At 47.5% G+C, this 25,123-nt stretch overlaps 1 protein-coding gene across 5 annotated transcripts in view; it reads right to left on the bottom strand.

The window, feature by feature from the left end:
• The window catches only part of BDNF (brain derived neurotrophic factor), a 46,504-nt gene extending 21,621 nt beyond the window's left edge, over positions 1–24,883 (bottom strand). The window contains exon 1 of one of the 5 annotated variants that reach the window (XM_009555765.2): positions 24,423–24,883. In XM_009555765.2, coding sequence (XP_009554060.1) covers positions 24,423–24,425 — 3 coding nt within the window. In that variant the 5' untranslated portion in view covers positions 24,426–24,883. Of the gene's footprint in view, positions 1–1,538; positions 1,644–2,187; positions 2,440–23,402; positions 23,640–24,422 lie in introns of those variants that run through there. The other 4 variants (XM_009555766.2, XM_054068977.1, XM_054068976.1 and 1 more) reach the window with 4 other exon arrangements.
• Positions 24,884–25,123: the final 240 nt, after the last annotated feature.

The following is a 25,123-nucleotide window of genomic DNA, read 5'->3' as shown; positions in this document are numbered from 1 at the left end:
GCTTCATCACTGAGGTCAAGTTTTTACCCAAGCCCTCAGAGGCAGCACTCCTGCTCTGCCAGCAAAGCCACAGAGCCAAGGCAGTACCTGACACAAACGATCATGATGATGTGACTACCTTCTCACTTTGGACAGCCAACCGCACGCAAACCGAGTGAATCCTTCACTTCTGCTACTCAACAGCCACTCAAAATTAGTGACGCAAAAGCTGTTCCTGCCCACAAGCAGACAGCTCATTGCCCAGCCCTTTGCTCGTATCTAAAGACAACCAAGGAAATTCGTTTTATGTACTTATCACACCATGAATTAAAGATTACAGAAATACTTGCTGAAGAAAAATGTATCGCCAGGATAGATTCCTTGCATTCATTAGAACTGTGTTACTAGAAACATAAATAAGTAATGACTATTGATCTCTCAATAGTCCTAACCTCAGAACAGCGCACTACAATAAACTGAAAGGAAAAGTACATCTTTTAACCCTAACGTTCAAACCAAGACACCAACAGCACCTCTTAAAAATAAACAAGCAAAGCAAGCGTGGCTGTAACACCTTAGACTTTTAATCGTATGAAAGAACAAAACGCTTAAGTGGGACAGTGCACGGCTTCCAACATATTAATTAAATTTGTGCCAGCCGAATTTACCGTCTAACATCTATGCCTCTTGGGCTGGAGGCCAGAGTCTTCCACGCCAATGTGACACCAGACCCAGCGGGAAGGACCGAGCCGCTCCCCTCTCCTCCTGCCCACGCACCGAGGAGTGCAGACCCGCAGTTCCCTCTCTGCGGCCTCCTGGCCATGCCCAGTGGGACAAGCAGAGGACGAAGCTCCCATGGCACTGGAACCACAGAATGGTTTGGATTGGAAAGGACCTTAAATATCATCCAATTACACCCCCCCTGCCACGGGCAGAGACACTTCTCACCAGACCAGGCTGCTCATGGCCCCATCCAACTTGGTCTTGAGCACTTCCCGGGAGGTTGTATCTGCAACTTCCCTGGGCAACCTATTCCAGTGCCTCATCATGAAGAATCTCCTCTAAATAATCCCCCCTCCAATTTAAAACCATTCCCCCTCATCCTATCACTACATGCCCTTGTAAAAAGTCCCTCCCCAGCTTTCTTGTAGCCCCCTTCAGTACTGGAATCACAGGATCATAGAATGGCTTGGGTTGGAAGGGACCTTAAAGGATCATCTACTTCCAACCCCCCCGTGCCACGGGCAGGGATGACTCCCACCAGACCCGGCTGCTCAGGGCCCCATCCAACCTGGCCTTGGACACCTCCAGGGACGGGGCAGCCATAATTTCCCTGGGCAGCCCGTGCCAGTGCCTCACCCCCTCATCATGAGGAATTTCTTCTTAATGTCCAATCGAAATGTTCCCCCTTCCAATTTAAGGCCATCCCCCCCAGTCCTATCACTCCATGCCCTTGTAAACAGTCCCTCCCGAGCTTTCCTGTAGCCCCTTCAGGTACTGGAAGGCTCTGAGGTCTCCCCGGAGCCTTCTCCGGGCTGAACAACGCCAACTCTCTCAACCTGTTCTCACAGCAGCGTTGCTCCAGCCCTCGGATCATCTTCACAGCCCTCCTCTGGGCTCTCAATCCCGCGGAGATCGCCCGGCGTGCTTCACATTCCACCGACGGCTGCTTTTCAACAAGCTCATCCCTCCCTTCCCTGACGGCACCTCGCCCTCCCCCGGGGACCGGAGCCGCCGCCCCGGCCGGGCTCTGCCCACCAGGGGGCGCCCCTCCCCGCATCCCCGCAGCCTCCGCACCCCGCGGGCAGCGCGTCCCGGTCCCGCAACCGCCGTCGGGGATGCGGGTCTGCCCCGAGGAGGGGGAGATGCGGAGTCGCTCCGAGGAGGGGGAGATGCGGGGCCGCCCCGAGGAGGGGGAAAACGCGGAGCCGCCCCGAGGAAGGGGGGGAAGGGGGGAAAATGCGGAGCCGCCCCGAGGAGGGGGATGAGGGGCTTCTCCGAGGACGGGGATGCGGGGCCGCCCCGTCGAATCCCAGCCCCGCGCTCGCTCACACCCAAGGGCAGAAGGAAGACTCTGCCTCCGCCCGCACAGCCCGACAGGTGCGGGAACAAAGAGGACCGGGGCTGCCCCCCGTGCTGCCCCGCACCGTCCCGCCTCCCTCCTCGCCGGTCCCAGCCCATCAAGTTTCCCCGCGGGGCGCCGCGTACCTCGTCGTCCACACAAAGCCTGTCTGGGTCCCCCCTCCGGGAAGTCACATCCTCTCCCGGGCGCCCAGTCCCACCGCCGGCCGCCTCCCGCCGCCCCGGCAACACAGGCGGCGGCTCAAGTGTCTCATCAAAGCTTTATGAGAGGCGGGAGGGCAGCGGAGCCGGATCCCCGCCGCCCAGCGGGAGGGGTTCGGTCCCGGCGCGGCTTCGCCCCCGGCCGGGCAGCCCGCACGCACCGACCCGCTGCCCCGCTTAAAGCCTCCGCCTCCCGCGGCCCCTCCCAGCCCGGCCCCCGCTCCCCGGCGCCCCCCGAGCCGCGGGCAGGGCGGGAGGGGCCGGGACGGGGGTGTCGGAGCGCCCGCTGCGGGATATTGGTTTACTCCGGCGGGGATGGAGCGAGCGCGATTCATTTAAATATCGCTCCCGCGCTGACCTCTCCGTCGTTTGCCTGTTAAGAATGCAATCAAGATAATAACAGGCATTGCTTATTAATGAGAGCCCCAGGGTAACGTTACACCCTTGACTTGGGGCTCGATCCAGGCGGCTCTGCCCGACGGGCACCGCGGATCCCGGTGGATCCCGGTGGATCGCTGCTCCCGGCTCTGCCTGGCTGCCCGCGGGGTGCTTTCGGCTTCCCTCCTGTCCAAAAGAATCTGTCTTTGCCGTTTCCCCCTTCCGCCTGCGCGGCTAATACGGTAAATTATTGATAGTGGAAATTGCGTGGCGCAGGCAATAATGGCATCCCCTGATTGAGTAGCTCCATTCGATCTTGGTAAAGACAGGGAGATGGCACGCGCCCCGGTCAGGCTGGCTGTGGGGAGTGGGAATGCGGGCAGTGGGAACGCGTGCATGTGCCGGCATGGCATACACCTTGTGCCATGTCCCACAACGACAGCCAAGCATGGGAGAGGCACCCGCTTTGCCTCCACGTGGCCTTCCCTCCACCCTCCCCTGTCCTCTCGCTGGAAGAAGATCATAGAATCATAGAATAGTTTGGGTTGGAAGGGACCTTAAAGATCATCCATTTCCAACCCCCCTGCCACGGGCAGGGATGACTCCCACTGGCTCAGGCTGCCCAAGGCCCCATCCTACCTGGCCTTGAACACCTCCAGGGATGGGGCAGCCACAACTTCCCTGGGCAACCCGTGCCAGTGCCTCGCCTCTTCATCATGAACAATTTCTTCCTAATGTCTAATCTAAATCTTCCCCCTTCCAATTTAAAGCCATTTCCCACGGTCCTATCACTCCATGCCCTTGTAAACCTGTTCCAGTGTCTAACCACTCTCATGGCAAAGAAATTCTTCCTTATATCAAGCCTAAATCTGCCCCTCTCCAGTTTATACCCATTCCCTCTTGTCCTACGACCAAAAACCTTTATGCACAGTCCCTCTCCAGGTAGATATATCCCATATATATAGACAGATATCCCACCTCTTTTATGAATTTCTTAAAACAAGTATCTTTATCCACTTTAAAACCTGACTGCTGTCTAATTGCAATTAACACCAAAGACCCACCCGCTCCGGTGCGCTCGTGGCCATTCATTTATCCTAGGAGAAATGTGTGCAACTCATTGCTGCCTTCAGACAGTCTGATTGCCTGTGTGCTTTTGCTATGAAACACCTGCGTTTATTAGATCAGGAAAGTAATAAAATAGCCCAGGCATTTGAAATTTGAGTATACCTAAGGCTTTCCATATAAAACTGTTTTTAATATATATTAAGGGAAACAATCCTGGTGGTTAATATCCTTTGCAGCTTTAAGAATCTCTCTTAAAATCGTGTTCAAGTACCATTTTACCATCTTGCAGTTGGGGGTTTGGTTTCAGGTGTTTGAAAATGAGTGTCACTGAGCTGACAAGCCAGTTTCACCTCTTTTGTCCCTCTGATTTCCAGTCTAAATCTAATCAATTTACAAGGAAGGAGACAGTTTTTCAAAGTCCCCACTAACAGCCCAGGCCTGAGGAGTTGCACCCAACTCTTCCTGTCTGATAGATAGTCACTAATAAAGGCAGCTCTTCAGGCCAAGTCTGTTTGGCTATTCCAGTAACATTCAAATTCTGCCATTAGGAATACATTAGCTGTTTCTTTTCCCACTCTAATTGTAGCATCACAGAATGGTTTGAGTCGGAAGAGACCTTAAAGATCATCCAATTCGAATCCCCCAGCTGTGGGCAAGGACACCTCCCACTAGACCTCATTGCTCAAAGCCCAATCCAACGTGGCCTAGAACACTTCCACAAATTCCATGGGCAACCTGTCAGCACTCTCATAGTAAAGAATTTTTTCCTTATATATGTATTTTCTTTTTCCTAATATACTTGTATCTCCTTACATCTCACAGCAATACTGCCAGGTAGATGTTTGTGTGCCATTTCAAACACAGGGGTTATACCTGGAACTTGCTAAGTTAACTTGCATTTTATTTTATCATTTTGGACTTCTTTCCACAATACCGCTCAGCTTTCCAGGTACAACCGTGTTGGTGTGGGTGCCTGTTTTCACCAGGGCAGCATGTTTTCAGCAGCCTTTTTGCATAAGTGATGACAGGACGGTTTGAATATTCTGTACTCATAAGACGATGCCTGCAAATATTTGGATGATCTACAAGCCAAGTTTAACAGCAGCAGCAGAGGCTACTTTAATTAGCTGTAATGTAATACTTTACACACGTTATTCCTGGAGGAAGGACGACTCTTCTGGTACACTCAACATGCAGATGAGCAGCAGCAAGTATCATGCTTTGGAGACACCAGACCATCTGCTGGCTTGTTCTCAGGAGTGAAGGAGAAGGCATATATTCTGAAAAAAGTATCCTTGCAATCAGAATAAGTTGTGGTTTTTTTTTTTTTTTAAATTTTGGAAAGGAATCATGTTACAGACCGCTTGACAAATCTTCGCTCTGGTACGCGATTTCAGCTCGGCTCCACTAAGAACGTGAGAGCCATCAATTCCAGGCAACCATGCACTGAAATTCCCATTTTGCCCTGCCAGAGGCACATTGCCTTTTGCCTCGGTGTAGATATTTTCCTGAGGAAGAGGTGGGGTCAGAGAGCTGCTGTATCTTGCTGGTATAATCAGCCCTTTGGGGATTATTACCAAGCAGTGCTTGATTACTGGGAAAATGAAAAAGTAGTGTAAGTAATGACCTGTTTGGATTTTTAATGCATATACAAGCTGGGCTCCTTATTTTTCAATCAGAGCCTGACTTCAAGGAGAATTTTGTATGAATGAGGCCCCAAAAGACTGGGCCCACAAAGTATAAGTTTGTGAAGCAATCCATAATCACTTTATGGAGATACTGCCCTGGCCAAAGCTCCACTCCGCTGTCTGCAAGACGTACTGTAAGCTTAGAAGCATACTTAAACCCTCACTTTTGAAATCTGTGGGATACATAGGATGTCAGCATCAGACATCCTGATGCTTCCCACCAATTCCCAGGTGTCCCCAGAAAGAGTTCTCTCTTGTGGTGTCTGAAAAATGACAGCTCCCAACCTCAGGCGCAGATAAGCTGTCCCCATTTGGGTTGCACTGGTGTTAGAACTCAGTGGCACTCAAAAGGAAAGCTACACTGCAGGCTGCATCAGAAGGAAACGGGCAGGTATGTCCTTTTCTGGTGATTTTGGTTTGGTTAATTCAGCGCATTGATCCTCTAGGTATAATTGTCTCGGAATGCCCACCTTACAGCCTTTACCTTGAAATGGAGTATCTTTCTCCTATACCTAGCTAGCTAAAATTATTTTTTTTTTGCATACACAAATTACACTTCATCCTTTTCCATACAGCAATAGGGAAGGAATAAGAAAAAGTATGAGTTGTCAATCAACATAATGTTGATTTATCCTTGCAGCAATATCAGATTGCTCACAGGGGGGTAAGACCATTGCTTTTTGCTGAATTAAATTTAAACTGTAGTATAGGCACTACTGATGCTGTAGATAGTACAAAGAAGAAAGCAGAAGCACACACATCTGGTTTCTGTCTCGGTGGAGGTTAGGCATTACAGTGATTGATATACGAGGTCCAAATTTACTGATAAACTAATTATATGATAAAGTAGTTTGTGGGGCTCTTAAATTCCCCTATTACAATTGCAACAGAAGCAATAAAAAAGTCAATATTTGAAAAGAATAACATTCTTAAGAGGCCCACAGCTAGTCAATACATAACTGGCGATTCAGTCTCCTCCCATGAATGTGTCTTTACACTGCCCAATTCTTCACATAGTATCTTGACCTGGATTTAGATGAGAAAAAGGTCAAGAAGCCACACTTTGGACTGCCTCTCACTTGGTTGTCAGGAAATGTAAACTAATCCCAATTACACAAACGAGAATGCTGTTGATGTACTCGGGTTTTGACACTAGAGTATTTTTTCTATTAATAATTTTAATTGGCTGAGGTCAGTTCTTATATCACTACAAGCATTTTATGTTTAATTATGTTTATTCATGTTTCCTAGTTACCTATCTTTGCTATTTTTTTCACATTAGAGGGCTGGAAAGTTAATGGAAATAAACTTTTCCAACTCAAGTAATGCTAAAAATTGCAATGGGTTCTAAATACAAATGGAGGTTGGAGGCATGTTGCATTTCTAAGAAGATGACTGGGCTGTGACGCCACTCTCCGATGATTCAGCGATCGCAACACACACAGCAGAACCACTGATGCTCCACACTAACATCAGCGGGACCAGAAAACCCATAGCATCTGTGAGGACTGAAACCAAATTCTGCTCAACTATGTAAAGTCTTTGTAGCTAGGCTGTGACTATGCAAGATGAAGAGAGGAGGAGGGTGGCGAGCACTTGCCCAGCCCACCCCTTGCACCCAGTGGTTGGCCAAACTATGTCCATGGTCCCTTCTAGGTCCCTGCATCACATATTAACACCCTGGGGCTGGTGCCACCTGGATCTCGCAGCCTCAAGGTTTACCTTGTGTCCAACCTTGTGACTTGCTGTGGTTCTGGCCTGCAAGCAGCTTGCTTGGTGGCCAGACTATACCCTGTGCACAGGGTACTCGCTCTTAATGTTGAGCATAATTTCGCCTTCAGTGAACAATGTCTGCTGAGAGGCCTTTTGGCCTCATTTTAGCAGGGAAAGTATTATGTGGAAGAGCAAAGACAGGAATACAACCCCAAAGATATATCATTAGACATAGTTTTCAGGCTGCATATGTAGAGGATACAGTGATGAAACCTACTCTCACAATCATAGGCACCGAAACCACAACATTTTTGCCGAAGAGAATATCACCTAATAGCTCAGAACTGTCACCCTGCAGCTACGGCAAAAGTTAATTTAGAACTCCAACAAACAATTAAAATAATTGGTCTCTTCTCATCTCTGCTAGAGGTACGCCAGCTTTCTGTCACATGAGGAGATCTGTACGCTGGATCTTATCCCATGCCTTCTAGTGAGGGATTTCAGCACAATTTATGTGCAAGAAATTTATGTGCTTCTATAACAGAGCTCTGTGGTAGGTGCAGAGTAGTCTTTTGCAAATGAGGAAATGCATGTGTCTATTATATATAAATTTATTAAGCTGCTCATGAATGTACTTGTTTGGGGAGCACAGCCCTTCTGTGTTTGTTCCTTGCCACTGCTCATGTAGTTTTCTCTACTGGCATCAACTGTCATAGAAATGGAATATGAGTCATACGTGACAATTACCACACATATTGAGTGATACACACACACACACACACACACACATATTCCTCTCTATCCAAATGCATGTGTGCACTTACGAAGGCAATGCCACCTTATGTGACAGCTAACCAACACCACGCACACACCAGTGGAGGACGTGACTGATAAGCACAGAGTCAGGTACAGGCACAAGGTGGCTGCAACCAGTGCTGGGACACACATGCGAGCCCTGCGAGGGCTGCTGCAAAGGGACCAAACCCTCTTGGTAACTGCAGGAAGGGAATCATAATCATAGAATGGTTTGGTTTGGAAGGGACCTTTAAAAGTTATGTAGTCCACTCTCCCCTGCAGTGAGCAGGGACATCTTCAATCAGATCAGGTTGCTCAAAGCCCCATCCAACCTGACCTTGAATGTTACCAGGGATGGGGCATCCACCACATTTCTGGGCTACCTGTTCCAGTATTTCACCATCCTCATCATAAAAAATTTCTTCCTTATATTAGTCTGAATGTACTCTCTTTTAGATTAAAACCATTGCTCCTTGAACTACCGCAAAGGGCCCAGCTAAATGTATGTCCCTGTCTTTCTTGTAGGTGCCCTTTAAGTACTGAAAGGCTGCTATAAGGTCTCCTCGGAGACTTTACTTCTCCAGGTTGAACAAACCCAACTCTCTCAGCCTTTCCTCAGAGGAGATGTATTCCATGTCTCTGATCATTTTTGCAGTTCTCCTCTGGACCCATTCCAAAAGGTCCATGCCTTTCTTGTGTTGAGAACTTCAGAGCTGGATGCAGTACAGAATTATGGGATTTGGCCCCGGCTGGTGCAAGGCAGAGTTTGACAGCCTCTCCGGGCTGCCTCCCCAGATTCCTAGGCTTCCCTTTTGAGGTTTTACAAGAACCTCACATGCTGCTCAGACAGTGGGACCCCTAAACCAGGCACAAAATCGGTCTTCCCTGTGCAGAAGGGCTGGGGGTAACTGGGAGGATAATTTGCCCTTTATCCTGATGCAAAGTCCTGCAGCCAGTGCAGAACTGTGCCAGGCCAGCCCTGCACTGCGGGGTGGAAGGCGGTTATCAAGGATGACAGCATGGCTGAAAAGGTGAGAACAAGAAGAAAGAAAGGAGAGAATGAGTCTGACCTAGCAACAAAATTGAAAGTTTGGTTTATTGTTCCCTGATGCTCCGACACGCACTAAACCTGAGAATCCAGCTCACAAGCGTCTCTGCCTTACTGTCGTTGATTTGGAGGCACTAAACCCCCCGGAACCTGAGCAAAGAACGAAGTATCTGGGTTTTGCCTGAGTGTATCCAGTATACCAGATGTCTGGCGTGTGCCTGAGCCCTTCCCCACTTGCCCCTGACCTCCCAGCTAACAACCTGGCTACAGCTCCGTTGTGTCGGACAGAGAAGAGGGCATGAAATAACAACAAAAAAAAGCAGGCTCCGAGCGAGTCGCAGATGTGGGAAGGGAAAGGAAAATCCCCTCTTCCCCCAAAGAGGTTGTGTGTGATTCCTTGGGACGGGGGAAACCTGAGCCGAGTGTGGAGAGATTAGATGGCTGGAGATGCACTCCTGTGACGAATCCGGCCATTGGAGCTTTATGATTAAAGAAGATCAGAAAGCTATTGGTGCTCTTGTAGGTGAAAGGTGTCGGGATTGACTCATCTCTCCTTTCCTCTAAGTATTCAGTGGGTTTCAATTAGATGCAATACAGCGGATTATTTTTAATATTTAAAGGGATCAGATTCCAGGGGTTTAATAAACGCAGCCAGACATCTTGTCCAAGCTGAAGGTAGATATGTGCCTTAACAAATCCTTCTCAGTGCATAACTGTGGAGAACGTATTTTCGGTATGTCCTACAAACAAGCAACGCCCCTCCCCCCAAAAAACCAACAGGTTTGCAGCTCCATGAATGCTCCTTTGTACTTTATTTCTATTTAAGCAACTAAAATCTCCTCTGATATCAAGCTCAAGCACTTGTTTTGCCAGGTGCGGGCTGCTCAGTGATACTGCCTGTAGGATGATGGGCGATAAGAGATCTAAAGCAAACAGTCAGGGAGGGGAGATAGAGGATGAGTGCTCAGCGCCAGGGGCCAGTAGCTGTGCTGGGGTGCCCACCACCTGCGGGGCCCCACTCTGGCCCAGAGCTGGCAGGAGGGATCCTCCCTGGGTACGTGCAGATCCTTGGGAATGAAAAGCATGTGTAAACATTAAACAGTTCTTCTAGCCCTCCTGCTCTGCTCTACTTTCATATTAAGGTGTCTTACACTGCACTTAGATAGCTGTCTTCATCTTCCCAAAGAGGTTAAGGTGCTTTGGTTCTGTCCTGCTTTAAAGCACACCTGTGTCTATACTTTTAAGAAGCTGATGTGTTTAAAGATTAATTAAAGATATATTTTTTAAATAGAGTATCAAGCTATTTTACCTAAGAAGCAAATCTAGAGTTCAAAATATTTTCTGTGTTAACCACCTAAAGCGCTAAAGAGAGAATTATCTGAGGAACAGTAGATATTTCTGTTAATTGTGAAGTAAAATTATCAGAGCGCCAATAAAAATTAAAGAGAGTGGCCAAAATGAAACCCAGACCCACGTTATATTCTGCTACTCCAGTTACTGTTAGTTGTGGCTCAAGAAACAAGTACTGGATTAGTTGCATTAAAGCCAAATTTCCCTTGACTAACACGTTTCATTTGTCTGCTGCCTTTTCTGTTTATTGAACACTTGGGATTGTTAATCTTCCACTAATTTAATGACTGGAACCACGTTGTATATAAACGTTACTACATTCCACTTTGGAGATTAATAAGCAGCTGTGTGTCAGTCCAGCAGTTTTCACTTGTCTGGATAAAAGAGATTGTCTGTTTATCCGTGGCAGAGGAGCGCCTGGGCAGCGTGCGAGCACTAATAGCAGCAAAGGAGCCAAGATCTGGGCCACCGTCAGCTTGCGTGCTCACCCAGTCCCTGGGGTGCCTTAATGCACAGCAAAAGATGCCAATAAAGAGAGGTTTGTCTCTGCTCCCCCTCTCCTTCTGCCCTAACACCTAGCCCAGCCCTGGGGAGTAGCATGTGCACAGGAGCCTTTATTTCTCTGCATTGACCTGATGAAATTATTTAATTGACTTGCGTTGCAGAATTGCTTTAAATAGTAGTTAGTACGGTACAGTTGTATTTGTGGTACTCCTACTGAAATATTATTTTCCTCCTCACAAGTCCAGTACGTGACATGCTTGGACCATCATTTATAGATGCAGAGGGATGGGAATGAAACATGGGGTGGATGTATGGCTACTCTGGAAAGAAAAAATTCTGAAATATTGATTCAGAAAATCAATACAAATTTTAAGATATTTTAAAAATAACTTTTCTCAAGATTCTCAAATAGGAAAATGTATTGATTTCTCTGTCCCACGAAGAAGCCACCCTGTACAAGGACAAGGTGGCTCTGAAGGGTGGCAGTGGGGCATGAGCATCCACCAGTGGGGACAAAACTCAGGCAACCAGAACAGCAAGCAGGAGGAAAGCGATTGCACACATCCGATACATGTTTCCGGAGTGCAGCAGCTCACTCTCACCACCCAACATCTCACAAATAGGCTGACCTGTGGGGCCCTGGTGCTGGCTGGTCTCCTATCTTTTCCTTCTACTCAATGTGCCCAAAGCCCCTCTATTTTTAGGGCTGGATGCAACTCAAATACTACTCAACTAAAATCCACTCCAGGCTTTGGTGAGACATTCGGTGGGGCTTTTTCTTAGTGGTTCAGGACTCGCGCCATTGGAGTATATATTCGTAAACAACGTTATCTACGTTTATTTCCTGGACACTGATTATTTTTCATGTAGTTTATACAGCTGAAACATAAATGCTTACAAAGCAGTGGTGGCTTTAAACACCTCTTTGTATTTCATTAGCTAGCCTTTTTATTCTAGTATAATTTATTAGAACCCACAGTTGTACTGTACGACCTTATAGTACCTATACTTATTTGAATATAAACACAACTGAAGTCAACAGGAATGCAAAGTATTTAAGTCAGAAGAGAGACAAGTGCTAGATTTTCAGCAAGAACTCTGTGGCAAGGCATTTAAACCATTATTTTAGACTTCTGTTACGTTTTTGTTTGATGCTTTACCCTGCTACATGCTCTAGGCAGAATCCCTTTTCCTTCTAGGCATGTATAGCTTCTTCCCCTTTGGTTTCTTAATTTGGGTTAGATCCCATAATATGAAAAATATACTCTGATATTGCACCTAGAGCACACTGGTGAGGCCTAAAGAGCTCTTCTGTGAAGGGAATTAAGATCAAAAAGGATATGGAATTTAAATATTCAACATTTTTTCTTGGATATGAAACAGAGAAATTGTTTTGATGCAAAAGTCATTGCGACAGAATATGTTACTTAGACTCTGGGACCATATCAGGGTAAATGCCTTTTTAGAGAGGAATCGCGCGGAGAGAAACTCCTTCATATGGAAATTATGACATTTTGTCTATTGCCTCTTACTAGAAATATTTAAAAGATCTGTTAAAAATATTCTTTTAAGAAGTTGTATCAAGATAAAAGAAAGCAAATAAGCACTGGTATAATTTAGAGGGTTATTTCTGATAAATTTCTAAATTTAGACCCTACTAACTGCTAGGAAATTGCACCAGTTACCAGAGGTGGGGAAGCATAACTGATGACATAGTTTATTTTGCAGTTTGGGGTTTGCTGTGCTTTTCTCAGGCCCTTGCCCTCACAGTAAATTAACACTGTGTTAATTCCATGTCCTGATGGGCTTAAGGAAGCTCAGGAAAAAGAGCTGAGCCTGAGTACTAACGCAAACAAAAGACAAGCATAGGAAAAGCACAGTCTCGCTGTCCGCTTGACAAACTGGTCACAGACCTCAGCCTGAATTTAGTCGATTGATTTTTAGCTAGTCATTCATCTTTACTAACCTGATAAAAAGCACGGACTCAAAAGGCGGAGGACACTTTCCCCCATCAAAGTTTCAGGTACAGGAAGGCAGGACATGCTCACAGACGGCTGAGGGACTGCTAAACTGGCTTGCCAGGAAGATGGACCTTTCATCCCATGTTTCCCTGTGGTGGGCGAGATGCATCGCTATTTGTTTACTCCCTCAGCGTAGGGCAGCCTGGGGCTCCAGCCCCATCCATCACTGCTGCTCGCCCACACCTTCTCGCTGGCAGAGGATCTATGGTGGCCCCTGGGAGACCAATGGGACCACCTCTGGCCACAAAACTGGTCAGCCCAGGGACCTGCTCCAGGCCAGGGCTTACCCAGCAGGGACAGGGATGGCTGTTTATGCTGGTTTGAAGTGCCTGTGCTTTCTCTCTCCATTTCCCAGAAAGAAGTATGTTAAAATTAATCTGTAAAGATGACCTGGTATAGTCTTCAGATAAATGCTAACAAACCTTTCATTACACTTTTTTTTTTTTTTTTGTATTAGTCTAATAAATAGGGCTTTGGGAGTATTCTCAGGTACCTAGAGCACAACATACCTGTGCTTGATCATACAACCCTTTATTCTTCCTTCCCTATCACTTGCCTATCTATGTTACTCCAACTCCACGTACTCTCTGCCTTGCTGAGCGGGGACAATGCCTATGAGAATGGACAAAGGGAATTAACTCAGCCATAGCCCAGATGCCTCCTCCAAAAGATGACAGCTGGGCTGTCACTGTGGAACCAGTATTTGGCGGCAAAGGGAGGGCTCGTGGCCACAGCCTCATCCCACAACAGCGGTGTGGCATCCTGGCCCAAAGTCTCTGAGTGCCTGTGTTGGAAAGACTACATCACCTCTTCCTAGGAGGAGTCAAAGGCGAAGTTGGCCAAGTCTTGAGAAGAGGCTGACAAAACTCGCAGTGATGGTGAGTGTTCAGGCTGAGTACCCGGAGCACACCAGGCATCTGCCTCTCCACAAGGCTCCCTCCTTCATATCACACAACCTGCTTCCTCTTCCAGGAGTTCTCCGTGTCCTCCCCCTACTTTCCCGTGGTTGCTTGTATCAGAGGCTCTGCACCCTCTGAACCACCTTCTTGCACAGTCTCCCATCCCTCTTATTTCCATTTCTCTGGCAGTGGGGTCAGCGCGTGGCTCATTACCACAGACAGGTCTGCAGGAAGGGCAGTGAGGGCGAGTGGGAGGATGTTGCTATGCAGGGAAGTATAAATGGCAACCTGCAATTAGCTCCATAAGCTGAAAGTAATTCTTGGCTTTGTGGGGACAGTTTTGGGGGTTACCTCAGCTTGCAAGTCACATCAGAAAGCCAAACTGAGAGATAAAAAGACAAACTGATCCAAATGACACTTGTCTCTGTGACTGCATTGTCCCCAGTACATCCTGGGGGAGCACACACTGAAGTCTGCCCAGCTCTCCATTTCTGAGAGGGAACTGGCATAATGCACATCATCGTCATGTTAACAGCCCTGGCAGAGGCAAGATGCAAAGTTCTGCTGCTAATCAGAGCCCCAGGCAGCTGTCACATATAAACAGCAGCTGGTGAAATGGCCTCTGGTGGTCAAGGAGGTAAGTCAGTACATTGCCTTGGCCTTGCCCCACTGCTTTTGGATGTGCTGACTTGCCAGGGGATGGTACAGACCCAAAAGAAAACAATTTTGAAAGGTCTATAATCTTTGGCTTTCCTTCAGCCTCAAAGTGTATGCCTCTGAACGTAGTCTGCCTCTGTATGCAATCTGAATTTCCTCTCTGCTTTGTCTGGAAAACACCTACAGATAAATCATAGAATCAGTAGGTTGAAAGGGACCCACTGGGTCATCGAGTCCAACCATTCCTAACACTCCCTAATCTATGCCCCTCAGCACCTCGTCCACCTGTCCCTTAAACACCTCCAGGGAAGCTGACTCAACCACCTCCCTGGGCAGCCTATTCCAGTGCCCAATGACCCTTTCCATGAAAAATTTTTTCCTCATGTCAAGCCTGAACCTCCCCTGGAGGAGCTTCAGGCCATCCCCGCTTCTCCTGTCCCCTGTCACTTGGGAGAAGAGGCCAGCTCCCTCCTCTCCACAACCTCCTTTCAGTGAGTTGTAGAGAGCAAGAAGGTCTCCCCTCAGCCTCCTCTTCTCCAGGCTAAACAACCCCAGCTCTCTCAGCCGCTCCTCATAAGACTTGTTCTCCAGCCCCTCACCAGCTTCGTTGCTCTTTCTCCTCTGGACTCACTCCAGAGCCTCAATGTCCTTCTTGTGGTGAGGGGCCCAGAACTGAACACAGTACTCAAGGTGCGGTCTCACCAGTGCTGAGTATAGAGGGAGAATAACTTCCCTGGACCTGCTGGTCACACTGTTTCTGATACAAGCCAAGATGCCATTGGCCTTCTTGGCCACCTGGGCACACTGCTGGCTCATGTTCAGTCGGCTGTCAACCAGCACCCCCAGGTCCTTCTCCTCTAGGCAGCTCTCCAGCCATTCTTCCCCCAGTCTGTAGCACTGTACAGGGTTGTTATGCCCCAAGTGCAGGACCCGGCATTTGGCCTTGTTAAACCTCATCCCATTGGTCTCGGCCCAGCAGTCCAGCCTGTTCAGATCCCTTTGCAGAGCCTCCCTACCCTCCAGCAGATCCACACTTCCACCCATCTTAGTGTCATCTGCAAACTTGCTGAGGGTGCACTCAATGCCTTCATCCAGGTCATTGATAAAGACATTGAACAGGGCTGGACCCAGTACCGAACCCTGGGGAACCCCGCTTGTAACTGACCTCCAGCTGGAGTTAAAATGAATATGAAAATGTGGCCATTTCAAATTAACTTTCCACCTTTGCCTTAAATAGGGCTTAGCCTTCTTGTCAGGTATTTTGGTTACCTTAAAATTTGGGAGCCAGCAGAGTTTTCTTTGAGGAATGCTTTAGGGAAATCTTTCATGGGAAAGTAGATGATAAAAAGAACTATTTGATGCCAAAGGTGGTAGACTGTGGATTAAAAGCCCCTCTGAAGTCAGATATGTTTGGGTCTTTGAAAGAGCTCAAAAAAAGAAGTAAGAAAAACAGTGGATATCCTGGGCTATGACCATGGTTGGGCAGCTGATGACTGAGTCTAGGTGAAGGATTTGGGAAGAGGAAAACAACAGGTGGTGGGCGGAAAAAAGCATGAGAACCAGATCTGCCTGGGGAATAGGTGGTGGATAGAGTGACTGACTGATGATGTAGAAGCTAATACCACAGAGAAAGAGAAGAATCAGGTGAATCTATGATTAAACTTTTACTTCTCGCGCCACCAAGGCCTTTGTGAAAGACTTATTCACACACACACACACACACACACACACACACAAATACTAAGGAAAAAAACTCAGACTTCAAGTGCATCCTTGGAACAGGATGAGAGCAAAACACGTGACAGATATTAGTCATGTCACTTAGAAAGGTGTTCAAACACCATGATGAATAATGAGTGTGGTATACGGATGAAGAATAACTTAGTCAATAAACCAAATTTGGGACACAAAGAGATTCATATGGGAAGTACTGTGAGATTCACTCCTTGTGTAAATCACTTTTTTCTATAACTGATAGATACATTACTCTTTTTTTCTTTCTCTGATGCAATTAATTTTCAGCAATAGAATAAAGGGTATCACACGTTAGGCTACAGCAAGTGACACGTACAGAAGAAAAGAAATTTTAGCTGCATTATTGTCCAGTGCAAAATTCCAAACCCAGAATTTAGCCTCGCTTAAAAACTGCCAGGAACTTTTTGGGTTTTGTCTAATACTATTTTATCAGATAACTGTTTACAAAGTCCAGCCAAATATCCTCTCAGATGGTTTTAGAAACTTTCAGCAGATGTGAAACACGTATTTGACAAACCCAATTAAACGCTAAGCAGCTCCAGTCTCTTGACCCCTGCTCATGAGTCTCACTGCATCCCATTCTCAGTAGAGTTGGTCAGGTTTCAAAAGGTATTTGCTGTCAGAAATCAGCTAGCTTTTTTTTTTTCCCCCCTCTTGGTAACCACCTGTTTCTCTGAAATTCATTGTCTTTTGATGATATATTTTGTTTTGAATCTGAATATTTTATCAAATGTCATTGTCAGACTTTTGGTGACAGCTTTAGAGGGAAACGCTGAAAGCCTCTTTGAATGCTCTGTAAAACAATACAGAATTGAGTTTGTGTTGAAAATATTGGAAAAAAGATATTTTTGAAATGTCAAATACTTTGCAAGTCTGTCTACATTGTCAACATGTGGCCTTTTCTGCTTCCTCAGGGAAAACCTGAACAGGAGCTGTGATAAATATAGAATGACCATTGGGCCACCATACAACCTTCTTCCACTGCTGTTGTTTTAAGGACTGAAACATGTAGAAGAATAAATAAACCTGAATACAGGATCAGGCCTGAAGTCAATATTTTGACATTTTCATAGCTATACAGGTTTAGTGGTGCTACTGTTAGGATAACACATTGCAAGAGTATGTTAAGCTCTACTGTTATGCCTTACCTTAGTCATGAGCAATCCTCATCTAGACAACTTCCATCATTCTCTTACCACTGACAAGAGTTTCTTATAAAAATTCTATTTACGAAGAAGCTTGAACTTGGAAAAAAAAATGGTATTTTTCATCTTATTTAGTGCCCGGGGGTACTTTGGTAACACCTCTGTATTACTGAAGAACAGACAGAGGCAGAAGAACTGGGAAGATCTGCCATACAAGCTGTGTAGGAACTAGACTTTATGCTGTGGGTTATTAACGGAAGTAGCCAAGAAACCAGCATTACTGGTCTTTCCGCCACTCTGACTTTAAAGCGGATATACGACAATGTGTTCAAAGCAGACCCCGTGTTCTCTGCTCTTGCTAAACACGTGAGAGAAGGGTTAATCCTGAAGCCTTCCCATTACAAGGGTTCCTTCCTCCTCAACAAGCCTCAACTTTTTTCTAAACTGCTTCAGCTTGTATTTTACCATTTGTTATAATAATGGAGTCTAGTCAGAAGCTTGTGGCCCCATAAACTTTAGACATAATTTTAACTATGTCAGCTTTAAAAAGTCAGTATCTGCCTCATCAAAGGGCAATCATGTCCAATGTGGGTGTCTGCGCCAATTGCGTTTTGAACTGCAGCAATAATCCAACAAAACCATGCAAAGAGATTTTCTACACCCACATTTCTTAATTATCATCATGAGACTGAGGTAGCTGAGACCAGATCTATAATGTTTTCTGGATGTCAAAATGCCCACACACCTTCTGTAATCCTTGTGCTACCAGCCTCCTTTCATATTGCTTTTAGCTGGTCCATCTAATTATCTATTACCATGACTGTTTACTGTATTATTCCCAAGTTGCACAAAGGCTTATCGAGAGGAAGGGAGCCTGTTTGAGAACAAGGAAACAACTTTCCTGATGTGACCTTCTTAGCTGCACAACCCTATAAACATTTTAGTTGATGATAACCCCCTCCTCAGCCCTTTCAGAAATAAGCCATTATTTTTTTCTTACAGTCAGGTGAAACCTAGGGCTTTAAAAGTCTCTGCATATATTGCATCCATAAACAATGCATTTTCTTGAGAAGTTTGGGGTCTACTGCCCATTTGGAGGCTAAATAAGTTCATTATTTTCGCATGTGCTACAGTCAATAAGGATCTGAAATGGGAAAGCAGTGAAAATGTTATGACTTAATGAACACGTTGCATAATCATTCTTGCCAAATGTCAAAATAAATTGGAGGGCAGAGTGTACGGTTTACGCTTGTTAAATTGGGGTTTTGTGTGCTATTTTGGGAAGGTAAAAAAAAAAAAAAAAAAGACAGACAGACTGGACCACAAAAAGGTAGGGGGAAGAGAAAATATACACTTGGCCACTTATGGCAAGACCTTGGTCCATTACAGTCCCACCGCTAATATTCCCCACGGGAGACCATACAACAGCCTGGGACTATGGGGAAACCACTTACCGACAGCAGAACTGGCTCTATGGCAAATGTCCCAGCCCTGAGGCTTTCTGATAGTCAAGGAGGAGCAGAGGCCAACCCCCTGCAGCCCAGCTTACGCCACAGACCAGACCTGGCTAATCCCTGCCTCCCTGGGATGCATTGAGCGATGCCAGGGGTGGAAATCAGTCACATCCATTAGCAACTTCAAAAGACATTTTTCATCGGGAAACTATGAATTTGTGCTCTGCCATGAAGTTCAAATGACAACAGGAATGAAGTCACTGGAGCCAGATTTCACTTTTGCTGGAGGCTGTTGTGAAATGTCTGTTCACTTCTACAGGTATCCCACCGAATCCAGTTTTGGCATCCAGGTACTGAGAAATGCAGGTTTTGCCTATGCTATGCAAAGAGTTTTCTGTTTATCCAAGTGATGCGTACCTTGAAAGCTCCGGATTTGGAAATATCTACACAGCTGAGGACTCGATCCTTTGAACACCAAAGCATGTCACAGCTATTTTACCCTTTGTGACTGCCTCAGGAAAAGATCAATTAGGATTACGTGATAAATAAAATTACTCCCATACTTACATGATTAGGAAAATAGGTCTCTCAAACTGTATGTTCAAAAGAAGATGAAAGCAATATTGTTCTTTTGTGGTTAGATTTTGACTTATTTATGGTTTGCCCCATTGAGTACATGTTCTAGCAGCACCGAGAGGCCACAGGCACACGCTTCTTACTCCACCTCTACTTCCAGTAAAGGGAACGCCACGAAGTTGCCTGCATTTCTTGCATGAAATGCATGGATACGTATATGTGGCTTTCATTTATTTTGTTTCATGACACAGGGAGGGGGGAAAAATCCTTTTCATACACCTACATCTATCACATAGCAACTAAGAATAGAAGCAATATTGAGACAGATGGAAATGTTAACGGTGACAGCTCACAAGCACGAATCACACATTTGTGAAATAATGAAATGGGTGGGCAGTTGTTATATGAACTCCATGTCAGTTGGTATGTTTTCCTGGCTATAATTTTGCAAAAGTGTCTCTCAGAGATATTTTCAGTTAATGGGTGAAATCGGTGCCCTGCCCTGCACCTTACTGGTATGTGGGTGTAGGGAGTCACTGAAGCTGGCGAGCGCTTTGTACGCAAAACTGCTCATCATGTGCCCTTGGTGCTGTGGGACATCCCCTGACATTTCCCTGCCAGGGCATTTTCATAGTCCTAACAATGTGGTGGGAGAGATGCAGGAAGGAGGTGTAAAAACGTTTGGAAACCCAAACACAAGGGAAACATGGGATACTCTCACTTGTTTCAAATTCTTACGTCCAGGCATAGAAGTATTACAATTTTTTACATGTCAGCTTCCCATATTCTGTGGTCCATATTACTATCTGGGCTCACCAACCATGAATAGCGACAAGGGTTACAAAACCAGTCCTGTGTTTCTCAGTTCTCTCTTTCTAGTTCTTCATGCCCCAAAAGCCATCATCTCCATTTTAAGGACCACTGTGACAAGCTTGCTTTTGCTAGCCCCAGTTTCTTAGCCCCAATCTAATGTTAGCTCAAAGGGGAGGGAGCTGTGAAAGTGTCTATCCGTATGTATTTTACCTTGTTCTACCTGTCTCTTTCCTGGGTCTAGGGAACCTACCGATTTTTAACAACTTTGAGAGGTACTATTTCTTGCAGATGCTGTTTACAGCACTTGACATGACTATTTTTTGCTAGAGGAATGAACTAGATCTCCCAAAAATCTTACGGATGCTCTCTTTGTTTGTGTGTCTGATTAAAAATTTCTAGCAGCTACATCGTTGAGTGCTCAGTGGTGATTTGCTACAGTGATTCATGGTTAGACTTACAGCTCTGAGGAAAATTCGTCCCTTGGGATTCATCTACCTTTCCAGAATTTCTCATGGCAGGGCAATTGTATGCCACTGTATTGAGGAAGCAACGTGTGGTTACTATATGGCAGCCAGTCCGCATTTTCTTTGGGCATTTCTGAGAGCTTGACAATATTGGTGCGTCAAAGAAACAAAATAAAGGACTTGCTCTACAAAGGTAAATGTGTGCGTTCAGCCACCTCAGATTAATGAAATACTAGACACAATCCTCTAGCATACATTCCTGTGAATGGTGGCCACTAAAATAAACAGTGAGAACTATCAGACCATTTGAAATAGGAAATTATTGAACAATGCTGAAAATCAAGCAGTTATCCAAATGGACAGGTGCTGACACTGACAAACTTGGAGAGAGACCATGCCTACGTCAAATACCACATTAAAAAATCATCTCATGCTGGACACAGACACCTGACAGCCACCAAACCACTCAAGACAACACTTGTGGTATGAAGTGGAAGACAAGGAAAACCATAAAAAAAGGGAGCAAGACAGACCGTCACATCAAAACTTTGCAGGATGAAGAGATATTTGAAGGAGATTGGACATTTTACAGTATCATAACCATAAGAGATGAAAGGTGGTGACAAACCACCACCAAAGCGGTGACAGCTCTTGGAGAAATAGTAGGTACTAAAATCAATAAAGCTACTTGCAGATTAAAGTGTGAGTCACCATGAGCAAATGTGACCAAATATGGCCCAGTGTCATTTGTTAGCAGCCGTCTGTCCCATGCGTCTCTGCAGAGAACAATTAGAATTCAACGGAAACACGGCAACAGAAGCAGAAAGGGAAATATCAGAACCAAGAGTTTTTAAGAGCTAGTGAGAAAGTAATTGGTGTAAAACTAAAATATATGAAAATATACAAAATTATCCGTGGAGTGGAAAATTTATATAAATAGAAGCTCCTTGGCAACCTCCTATATAACAGAAACATTTATTTTGGGAAGTGGATGGGTTTTACTAGGACTTATCACCACTCGATCGCAGTAGATGTATTCAAATTTTAGGAAGAAGTCAGGTGGTAAAGCTACATGAAAAAAAGGCCAGAGGATGCTTCATTATGAATGTAATGAAACCGACACTGCAAACTAGGCGCGTTTGAGTTTTATCCAGCCTGCCGATGACGGATGCTTCCGACGCTCATTACGTCTAGTTTCTCCTTTTCTTAGAGCTCCCAAGAAATGCCTCTCATCGCACCCTGACAAGCATCCCCAGCAAACGCAAGTTCTCCAAGTGGAAATGGAAAAATACACGGAGGGATCCAGCCCAGCTCCTTCCCCGGGCTCCCACCCGGGGGCGGGGGGGCCGGCACAGAGCCCAGGCCAGGCTTCACGCATCTCAAGGAGAGGAGGATGATTGTTTTTCTTTAATGATAACCTCCCCCCCACCTCCAACAGGAGGAGACGCCAGGTGACCGACTTTGGTGGGAGCTCCGCGGCTCCCTCCCGGTGCCGTCCTGCAGCATCTCCATTTTGGCACTGTCGGGGGGAGGAGGGGGGGGGGGGTGTAAGGCCGGGGGAGGCGAGGATGGAGGAGAGGGGAGGATGGAAGGGGCGGGAGAGGAGCGGCATCCCTGCCCACCTCCCCCTCCATCTCCGCAGGACGGTGCCCCCCGGGGGGGGGGGAGGCGGTCGCCGTAGCAACCGCGGCGGGGATGGGGCGATGGGTACCAGCCGCACTGGGGATGCCGCCCCCATCCCCGCGGCTCTGCCAGTCCCCCCCGCCTGCCGGGGGGTTTCCCCTCCTCGGCGGCGCTACGTGCGAGCCGGAGCCCGGCGGGGGCGGCGGGATCCTCCTTTCCTCCCTCTTTTTCCTCCCTCCCTCCCTCCCTCGCCCGCTCCCTGCCCGGCTCTGCCGCAGGGAGCGCCCGCCGCTGTTAGCGGGGTGGGGGGACGCGGAGCCGCCCCAGGCTGGGCTGAGCGCCCCTCGGCTCTCCCGAGGAGGGGAGGATCCCGGCGGGAAGGGATCCCCCCGGGCGGGGCGGCGGTGCAGACCCTCCTCCGCGGGAGCGCGTCCCTCCCCGGGGGGTGGCGGTGGTGGGGTTCGATGCTCGGTTTCCGTGCGGAGCCGGAGACCCCCAGAGCTTCACTACCTGCGAGCACTGCTGCTACCGCCGCTGCTCCGCCAAACTGCTGACTTTCCAGAGCTTATTTTTAGCCCGGAGACTAAATATTATTAGCTACATTTCTACGTAGGAAGAATCGGAAGGAGGGGAGGGGTGGGGGGAGGCACTAGAGAGAGGGAGATGAGCAGAAAGCTTATCCGAATGATCTCCAGGTGGGGGGGCTGCGTTTGAGTTTCAGGCTTGTCAAACACCTCCCTCCCTTCCCCCCCCCCCCCCCCCCCCCCCCCCCCCTTTAATTATAGCAAAGTAGATGCGGATATTGGATCATCAGCAATACATGCACCGCTCTCCCGTTCAGTCGTAGGTTGAATACACAGAGAGGCCATCAGTGATCCCTCAAGCTGGGGACCAGCTCATCTCCATGTAGGTAAAGATCGGCTGCGTCTCTTTATCTATACAAGATCAGTTGTGCACAGTGCCAGCTAGAGCTTAGCTGCATCTCCTTAGCTATGCAAAATCAACTTGCATCCTTAGCTAGGGGAAAAAAAAAAAAAGAAAAAGAAAAAGAAATCCGTCGCATCTGCTTATCTAGGTAAAGATCGGTTGCATCTCTGCCCAAAGCATGCACACGCACATAGAGATTCCCAGATTAAATCAGGCACAACTTAACTCAACTCGTAGTGTAATCTCATGGAGCTTCTCCTACCTTTTCTAGCCTCCACACGCCGAGCAGCCAGCAAGGTAACAAAACTGGGCAAAGAGCAGGCACTCATCCCCGCGCCACAGAGAGAGAGGCAGAAGCCAAAGGGGCCGGGGGGTCCACCCCTCCGCTTACCTTAGTCACAGCTAACACCACGAGCAGTGGCTAGATCGCGGAGATAAACACTGGCATTTCCCAAAGTTGACACCGTCAAACCAGCCCCCGGAGCTTGCAACACTCTCTCCCTCTTTTTTTTTTTTTTCCCTCTTTCTTTCCTCCTTTTTCCTATTCCAGCCCGCACCGCTAGGAATTCAAGTTCGCTCCAGCGGGGCGAGAGGGCGGCGGGCGGGGAGGGGAGGGGAAGGACTGAGGGGGGTTGGTGGAGGAAAGGGGGGTCGGGTTGTCGGTACGGAGCGCCAGCGGCTCCCCGAGCGCGCAGGGGTGCGGAGCGGGGTGCGGAGCGGGGCCACCCCCCACCGCCCCCCCCGCGCCTCTGTCCAAGGTGCTGCCGCCGCCGCTGCGCCCCGCTGCGCGCCCCGCTGCGCGCCCGGGCCGCTTCGTTCCCCCCCGCGCTGTCACGTGCCGCGCCGCTCCGCAACCCCCCTGCCGCCGCCGGGACGATGCCCGGCCCTCGCTCCGCGGCGGGGCGCGGAGGGGAGCGTGTGTGTCTGTCTGTCTGTGTGTGTATATCCCGCCTTCCGAGCCCGCTTAGGGAGAGCCGGGAGCGCCCGGCTGCAGCCAAGTCACCGGCAGCTCCAAGTTTCTCAAACGCGGTGTTTCCATCGCAGCCTTAAATCAAAGAGCGTTGCAATTAAAGTTACACTGTCTAAAGCACAATTCCTCCGGCCTCCGCGGGTTACACGCTTTGGTATATTAAATACTAGAAAGCCGAGACCATGATATTAGATACTGTCGTTAAGCAACATCCCAAGCTTTTTTTTTTTTTTTTTTTCCGGGCTTTTGTTTTGTTTTGGTTTTTTTTTTTCTTTCCAGTTATAAAAACAAGCTATTTTTATTGGTACTCACCATTGTTTCTTTGCTGTCCTGGAGACAGAAGTGTCTTAAAATCCAGTCTCTCCAACAGATGCTGGAAGGTAATGTGTCTTGTTTGAAGTCATCATGTGAGAACTTCTGCTTTGCTCAGTGGATCGCCCACCACTTGGTGTGACTTATGAATCTAATAACCCTTTGCAATATCCGCAAGCTTAAACTCTCCACCACCTTGGTGCCTACGGAAGACAGAAAGCAACTGGCAGGGAGTTTTAAAAACCTATAGATTTACGCAAACGCCTTAGCTCAGAGTCACGTTTCCCTTTGAGTTCTTACGTGATCTTAATGAATGAGAGGGGTTACAAGCTAACACGGTATAAAACGTGATCGCAGCCGCCTCCCAGGAAACCGGAGAGGGACAGAAAGTTCCGGAGGAAAGTCCTTCACTGAGCCCTGACTCCCGGCCGCTTTCCTTCCACCTCCCGGCTCGCACCTGGGGCCGTGCAAGACGAGCTGGCTCTGGAGATTTGCATTGGTGACAGGTAAGTAAACATTTGGCTTTTTTAAATGTCACGTTCACTCTCGCTCACACGGGAAGCGCTCCAGGGACTTGTTGCATACTAGCGCCTGCCACAAGAGGAATAGGGCACAGTTGCCAAGACGAGCTCCCTCGGAAACTCCTGCTTTTTTCCCGAGCCGCAACTTCCCGGCACGCTTTTCCTCCCCCTCCTCGCTCT

This window comes from Cuculus canorus, chromosome 5, assembly GCF_017976375.1.
Source record: "Cuculus canorus isolate bCucCan1 chromosome 5, bCucCan1.pri, whole genome shotgun sequence".
In the NCBI taxonomy this organism is placed as follows: domain Eukaryota; kingdom Metazoa; phylum Chordata; class Aves; order Cuculiformes; family Cuculidae; genus Cuculus; species Cuculus canorus.
Note: the sequence above shows the minus strand (reverse complement) of the source record. Positions and strands in the feature narration are given on the sequence as shown.